We start from the raw sequence: 8,482 nt of genomic DNA on the forward strand, positions 1-8,482 counted from the left end.
TGTTAGAAATTCCACCACAACCACTACAGAATATCATAATGGTTGAAAGCGCATGGCTCAGTGGTGAAGGCACGTGGCACAGTGGTGAAGGTGCATGGCTCATTGGTTAGAGCATCTGGCTGACAATCTTGAGGTAGTGAGTTTGATTCCTGAAGTGGGCTAAGTGTTGTGATCTTGAGCAAGACACTTTATTTCATGTTGCTCCGGTTCACTCAGCTGTAGAAATGAGTTGCGACGTCACAGGTGCCAAGCTGTATCGGCCCCTTTGCCTTTCCCTTGGGTAACATTGGTGGCGTGGAGAGGGGAAGGCTGGTCTTCCATGAACAACCTTGCCCGGAGTTGTGCCTCGGAGGGTAACTTTCCAGATGCAGTCCCATGGTCATTCATGACTGAAGGGGGGTCTTGAACCTTTAGTCTATGGTCCAAATGTAAAGAACCTTTAGAATTTGTCCTGGTTTTCCTTGTTATTTTCTTCTTCTCACAAGACTATAGTCTTTAAAAGATGAAGAATTATTAACAATCAGTGTTAGACAAGAGTTGATAAGTTCCTCGTTTTATTTAGTTGTCTGCAGAAGGATTGGGGATGAGAGATGGCAATCAGTTCATTTTGGATGAATGGAAAGGATTGGTATTATATCTATGGACAGGGGAGACCCTTGGGTGTAGGAGAGATCTTTATCTATCAACTTTTTAACATACATGCATACATACACACACATATGCACATCCATATGTGTGTGTGTGTGTGTGCATATATATATATAACCTGAACTATAAAATAAAGACTGACCTCTTTAAAGGATGATAATTTATACACAGACTAGCAAGGACAGAAAATCCCTCTCCATATGTCTCTCCACTCTTTCAAATCCTCTCCCTCCAAAGCTCATCTGCCCCCCCCCCAAAAAAAAACAACAAAAGTGAAAAAATGGAAGCCATGTTTATTTATATTTTCATTATTGTTGAAACGACTTGACTTGTGTTAATATTTATGGTACAGACAATCGCTGAGACCAATGGCAGCAGAGTTTTTGGACAATGGCTGTGACCAAGACAGTTTTTTTTTTTTTTTTCTGTGATGAAACTCTTTGAAATATTTAGTTTTTGTCATCTCTTTCGATTTCGAATTCAAATCCCAACAAGGGGAAGACTCTGCTCATCGTCTCTCCAGAATTTATGAAAAATAAGTACCGGTAATATATTTGGGTCATGTATTCAAGGAGCTGTTGTTCCAACACCTTTATAAAAATTGTTGTAGCTAAGAAAATATTCAAGTTACAGCAGTGTTTTAATGCCTCGTACATTGACAATTATTAAAAGTCAGTTTGTTCGGTTTGAACGAAAAGGGAAATCTTAAAGAGGATTCTTCAACAAAGTAGAATTTGTGTTATGCAAGAGGAAACCAATTTAAAATATTTTTGTTGTAGTTAACATTATTTTTAATGCTGGAAGCATTAAAAATGCCAACACTAACTTAACTAGAATATTCTAGTTGTTTGGTCTGTGTATAAAAACAAACAAACAAACTAACTAACTCACCAGTGCTTTCCGAGAAAAAAACAAAACAAACAAACAATTGTGTTGTTGATATATGTTGGGTAATGAATGGGTCATTTTGTATGAATAATTAAATATAAATAATTAAACAACAAGTTTTCATATAAACAATGATAATTATAAAGAAGGACATCCGACTGGATAAAGGGATATTTTACCATTCCAATTATTAAGATAAAAATAATGATAATAATAATAATAAAAAAAAAAAAATTAATAAATATAAAAAGAAAACAAAAGCAAGAAAGTTTCAAAAATTTTAAATTAAAATTGTGTTTGATAATGAAGTTGTTTCTGAAAGAGGGAATCTATTAAAAATTTGAAAAAAAAAAAAAAAAAAAAAAAAAAAAATATATATGTATATATATTAAAATCTATACCAATGTTGTTGGGCTGCCGTGTTGTTGTTTATTTTGTATACACCCATTTTGTTCTGTTATTGTTTTGATATATGTTTAAACGAGTTTTACTTAAAGGGTCGTCCATCAGAACATTGGTACCGTGGGTACATCATGATTCTTTATTAGAAATATAATTTATGATGGAGAAAATCCACTATTAGGTTTGAGAATCTTGGAGAACATGTTCATCATCATCATCATCATCATCACCAATCCTAATTTCTGTGACTAGAGAAGACTGAAAGGCAAAGGGATGTAATTCAGAACTGTGAAATATTTCATCCGGCTTCAGTGATTCTACAACCAAAATCCAAAACTTAATAACGAAGAACACGTTTCAATGAACAACTGAATTTATTTAAGCTCTGTGACTAATGAATTATTATTATTATCAAATATATATAAAAGTAATATTATTTTTATTGATTTCATGGTAATAAATCTTGGTATGTAAAATGTTGGTTTAAATGAATTCTAATGAAGAATGGTAAGTATCGAGTTATTCTGGAATTTCTGGAATTTCTTGGATCTGAAAAGCAAACATAAGAGAAAAAAAATGATCAAAGAAAACTATTAAATATTCATAAGTATAAGAACGCATGCACATACACTCTCATCAATATATATACATGCACACAGTCATATATTAATATACACAAGCATAAACATATTCCGTGGCAGACTGGGTCTAGAAATATTGGTTGCCAGGAGACTAAGGGGGCCCACCCACAGCTACAAGGGGGCCCACCCGCAACTACAATGCTATCATTTAATTTTTTTGGTTAAAAGTATTCTTTTCAACTGTCTACAAACACAGCCAGGCTGAAATAATGCATTCTTCCAAGAGTGAATAAGAAAATTCTGAAACTTGAGTGGATGGGCCTCTAGATACTAACATGGGGCCCTGTATATGGATTCTAATGGCGCAGCAGGGGCCCACTTGTCATCGGGAAAACCTGCAACCTGGCCAGTCTGCCACTGCACATATTAATGTCAATAATAAGACTTCCTGCGTTTTCTGGCCGGTGCTACTTTGGTGTGTGATCTACAACTTCAAGGGTGATTACTCTTCGTTAGTTTTAGTTTCTTTATGTTGCAAAACTCGTGGCTGCCAAACTTGTGTGATCTACATGCTTATTTCAAGTATCGCATTGTTTATTCTTGGTTTGTTATTATTATTCGCTAAGAGATAAATGGAATATGGTTTCATTATTATTAAAATACTAACAGTTTTGAAAAAAATACATTTACAATGTTAAGTGTGTACCAAAGAATTTATTGTAAAAACATCTTTAGCCAACAGTTAAGGGTTTTTAGAAATTGGAAAGTAAACTAAAAAGTAACCTAAAGTAATCTCCCTTTAGGTTATAGATCACACGCCGAAATAGAGACTTACTTTCGGAAGCAATAAAACTGTTGGGAACCTTATTCTTTTCTACTCTAGGCACAAGGCCCGAAATTTGGGGTGCGGGGAGGGGCCAGTCGATTAGATCGACTCCCGTACGGAACTAGTACTTAATTTATCGACTGCGAAAGGCAAAGTCGACCTCGGCGGAATTTGAACTCAGAACGTAAAGACAGACGAAATACCGCTAAGCATTTTGCCCGGCGTGCCAACGTTTCCACCAGCTCGCCGCCCTACTGTTGGGACCTTATTGAGAATATTGTAGTTTTTCTGTGGATTTGGCCTCTTAAAATGTTGGGAATTCAATACTGGTAGTATTGAAGGTGCAGTCTTATGAGATAACATCTTTGAAAACTATATTCTTTGTTAAACATTTGACATCTGTTCTTCCTTGAGAGAGGTTTTCATAATTTACAATTATTTTAAATAATAATTGAATATCGAAAAGAATCTAAAACAAAACCCGTCTAATTTTTATTCTGTTACGGTAGGATCTCTTTGGTAAAGCTTTAACAAGTCTTATTTTTGTATTTTAGATTTTAATTTTTATATCAGAGAAACGTTCTTGTGGTTCGATTTGAACCCATAGCAGACTAGCTGAACGTGCTTGTGGTTGGATTTGAACCCATAGCAGACTAGCTGTATCACTCATCTGTAGGTTCTAGAAACATATAGGAAGTGTAGGAATGTTTGAGGGTTAAAGAGGTTCGTTTCACAATCAGTCGGCCATGTAAATATACACATATACACACACATCTAAACAAGAAAGGGAACCACTTCTAATACTTACCAATTTAGCTTACAGGCAGAGCAAGACGATTTACAGTTTGTAAGCATGTAAACCGGATTTATGTCACATTCGCCACTTTTGGCCCAGTGAGCACATTTAGCGTTATTATCAATGCAGGCTGCAAATAAAGAAGTGAACAGGAATTCTAATTTAGAAATAATACATTTCTAAATCTCTCAGAGAGATTTATGCAGTTGTGATACGATGAAGTAGTTGTATGCTGTCAACTTAATGTGACAGTCCCCTGAAGGGAATAATACTACTGGGTGGAGGTGCTTGTCTCCCCCTTGTAAACAAGGACACAGGAAATGTGTCAAGGCCGACAGGAAGCGGTGCAACTTCCTAGGTCTAACTAACAGTAATATTATTCCCTTCAAGGGACTGCCACATTAAGTTGACAGCATACAACTACTTTAGGAATTCTGTTTTGTTATAAATGTAAAATAAAGCATTTACTGGAGGGAGAAGGAGGTAAAGGAAGATAGAGAGAGAGAGAAAGAGTGTGTGTGTGTGTGTGTGTGTAAACAATTAGATGAACCCCATTACATACCTGGTAATATTTTATCGCCCTTAGAATTTTAAGAGAAGAGTTCAATAAACTACAACAAACAATTTTGCTTCAGTATTATCACCCACCACTGGCACCACCACAATCACAATCACCACGCCAATTAAGATGGTAATAATAATAATAATAATCCTGTTTACTGGAAGCACAAGACATCAAATTTGGGGGAAGGGATTAAGTCGATTACATCAAGAATAGTGTGTAACTGGTATTTATTTAATCGACTTCGAAAGAATGAAATACTGCTTAGCATTTCGCCCAGCGTGTTACCGATTCTGCCAGCTCACCACCTTAATAATAATAATAATAATCCTTTCTACAGTAGGCACAGGGCCTGGAATTTTGGGGAAGGGTATGAGTCAATTACATCGACCCCAATGTGTAACTGGTACTTATTTAATCAACCCCGGAAGGATGAAAGGCAAAGTCGACCTCGGTGTAGTTTGAACTCGGAACTTAACGATGAAGGAAATGCCGTCAAGCCTTTTGCCTGGCGTGCTAATGATTCCGCCAATTCGTCGCCCTACCACCATTCATATCATATTAAAGAGAGAATACCTGTGTGGTTTTGCACCTGTTGGCTTCTCCCCGAGGGCGTAGTGTGGAGATATTTTACCATAAGAGGACAATGAAATAAAACGGAATTTTGCCGTTCAAGTTTTACACACACACACACACACACACATTTAAGAGAATGATGAATAACTTCACACTCGTGGCTTGCGGGTAACTCCGAGTATTGTACTCACCATTCCGAAATCAACACCAATCCTAACGCCCATTTCTTAAATTCCTTTCGCTATGAAATATTTGGAGGGTGTTTCTATTACATTTTGTTTTTAAAATCCTGTTAGTTTTCAAGAGAAACAACAGTAGGAAACGGGTGGAGCAGGAAAATTGAATAACAACCGGGTAGAAGAAGCCAAAGATAAACTTACGTTCAACTACTCCTGGATTCAAAGGCTGAGAGTCACACAACTGACAAGAGTTTTTACAGTAACTATGCATGTATATAGGATTCTTGTCACATTCCCCGTTATTGGCCCAATGAGAACACTTCTCATTTTGATCAAGACAATCTGAAATCGACAATAATAATAATAACAACAATACCAATATATACCAATGGCCTACCAATGTATACAGTGAGTTTCTTTGTCCTAGGTGTTGGGAAGACACCCAGCAAAAAATTGAAACAAAATTGAAAGAAGTTAATAATAATAATGATGATAATAATAGGCACAAGGCCTAACATTTGGCAGGAGGGGTAAGTCGATTGCATCAGCCCCAGTGTTTCACTGGTACTCATTTTATCGACCCCGAAAGGATGAAAAGCAAAGTCGACCTCGGCGTCGATTCTGCCAACTCATCGCCCTATCACAATTCATATCATATTCAAGAGAGAATACCTGTGTGGTTTCACACCTGTTGGCTTCTCCCTAAGGACGTAGCGTGAAGATATTTTTCCAGAAGAGGACAATGAAGGAAAATAGGATTTTTGCCGTTTAAATTTCATATGCGCGCGCGCGCGCACACACATTTTGGAGAATGATGAGCAACTTCACACTCGTGGCTTGTGGGAAACTCCGAGTACTGTACTCACCATTCCCAAATCAACACCAATCCTAACGTCCATTTGTTAAATTCCTTTCGCTATGAAATATTTGGAGGGTGTTTCTATTACATTTTGTTTTTAAAATCTCCTTACTTTTCAAAAGAAACAACAGTAGAAAACGGGTGGAGCAGGAAAAATGACAACTTACGTTCAAATCCTACTAAATCTGAATTTGTGGAGCCGCACAACCAACAAGATTTCTTACAGTTACTATGCATATATATAGGGTTCTTGGCACATTCTCCGATAAAGGCCCAATAAGAACACTTCTCATTTTGATCAAGACAATCTGAAATCGACAATAATAATAATGATGATGATAATAATAATAATAATAATAATAATAATAATAATAATAATAATAATAATAAATTGTTGGTAGTGCACAGAGCCTTCCACCCTAAGAGTGATGCTGCTGTACTTGTTTGGAAGAAAGTTTGTAAGAAGTTTGATCAGTTGCCAGGATTGTATCGAAACAGATGAAAACAGCTTATATAAGAATTACCGTGGAACCATTGTTGAAGCATTTGAAGAAGTCCGGCGTCATTAAAACTGATAATTGTGTAAAGAAAAGAAAACTTAAAGAGGAAAAGAAAACACACACGTACACGTACACACACACACACACACACACACACACACAAAGAAACAGCATGGAAGGGGGAAAAATGTGCGGTCAGTTTGCAAGAGATACGGAAAATCGGTGGCAATGAATGCGGAGGAGTGATCTGTAGATGAGGACAGAAGCTCTTATATACGCAGCACAAGAACAAGCGTTAAGGACTAACTATGTGGAGTGCAGTATCGACAACACTACCGACAGCGACAAATGCAGAATGTGTGGTGAGATGGGTGAAACGATATGGCACATCGTTAGCGAATGTCCGAAATTGGCACAACGCGAATACGAAAAAAACGACATGACAACGGCACAAAAGCCTGAAATTTGTGGGGAAAGGAATAGTCGATTACATCGACACCAGTGTTTCACTGGCACTTAGTTTATGGACCCCGGAAAGATGAAAAGCAAATTCGACCTTAGCAGAATTTGAACTCAGAACTTAGCGATGGGCGAAATAAGTTAAGCTGTTTGCCCGGGATGCTAACGCTTCTGCCAGCTCGCCGCCTTGATGATGATAATGACGACGACGATGACGATGATGATTATGATGATAACAATAACAACAACAACAATAATAATGGTTTCAAGTGTTGGTTCAAAGTCAACAAGACCACCCCACCCACAATCATTTTAGAGAATGATGAATTACTTCACACTCGTGGCATGCGGGTAACTCCGAGTACTGCACTCACCATTCCCAAATCAACACCAAGCCCCACCGGCCATTTGTAAAATTCCCTTCGCTATAAATTATTTGGAGGGTGTTTTTATTACATTTTGTTTTTAAAATCTCGTTAGCTTTCAAAAGAAATAACAGGAGAAAACGGGTGGAGCAGGAAAAGTGAAGGACAACCGGGTAGAAGAAGCCAAAGATAAACTTACTTTCAGATACTCCTGGAACGTGAGTGTTAAAAGGACACATGTTACAAGATTTCTTACAGTTTGTATACATGTAGCTAGGGTTCTTGTCACATTCCCCGATAGTGGCCAAAAATGCGCAATCTTCATTTTGATCAAGACAATCTGAAATCGACAATGAAAATAATAATAATAGTAATAATAATAATAATAATAATAATCATTATTTCTACTCTAGGCACAAATTTTTTGGGAAAGGGGCTGATATCTATTTCATCGACTCGAAAGGGTGAAAGGCAAAGTCGACCTCGGCGGAATTTGAACTCGGTATGTAGCGGCTGACGAGATACCGCTAAGCATTTCGCATATCGACCTCGGCGTGGTTTGAACTCAGAACTTAAAATGAACGAAATGCCGCTAAGCTTTTTGCCTGTCGCGCTAACGATTCATCCAGCTTGCCGCCCTACAATCATTCATATCATATTAAAGAGAGAATACCTGTGTGGTTTTACACCTGTTGGCTTCTCTCTGAGGGCGTGGTGGGAAGATATTTTTCCATAAGAGGACACTGAGGGAAAACAGGACTTTTGCCGTTCAAGTTTTACACACACACACACACACACACACACACACACACACACACACACACACACACACACACACACA

General features: G+C 37.4%; 1 protein-coding gene across 1 annotated transcript in view; it reads right to left on the reverse strand.

Annotated features, from left to right (window-relative positions):
• Positions 1 to 2,293: 2,293 nt before the first annotated feature.
• LOC106871202 (uncharacterized) overlaps positions 2,294 to 8,482 on the reverse strand; it is a 44,745-nt gene continuing 38,556 nt past the window's right edge. The window contains exons 15-19 of the mRNA XM_052975962.1: positions 7,841 to 7,981; positions 6,485 to 6,625; positions 5,660 to 5,800; positions 4,154 to 4,271; positions 2,294 to 2,487 (exon numbers count right to left, since the gene is read on the reverse strand). Of these exons, the coding sequence (XP_052831922.1) occupies position 2,487; positions 4,154 to 4,271; positions 5,660 to 5,800; positions 6,485 to 6,625; positions 7,841 to 7,981 (542 nt within the window). The 3' untranslated portion in view covers positions 2,294 to 2,486. The remainder of the gene's footprint in view (positions 2,488 to 4,153; positions 4,272 to 5,659; positions 5,801 to 6,484; positions 6,626 to 7,840; positions 7,982 to 8,482) is intronic.

Source organism: Octopus bimaculoides, chromosome 23 (assembly GCF_001194135.2).
Source record: "Octopus bimaculoides isolate UCB-OBI-ISO-001 chromosome 23, ASM119413v2, whole genome shotgun sequence".
NCBI lineage: Eukaryota > Metazoa > Mollusca > Cephalopoda > Octopoda > Octopodidae > Octopus > Octopus bimaculoides.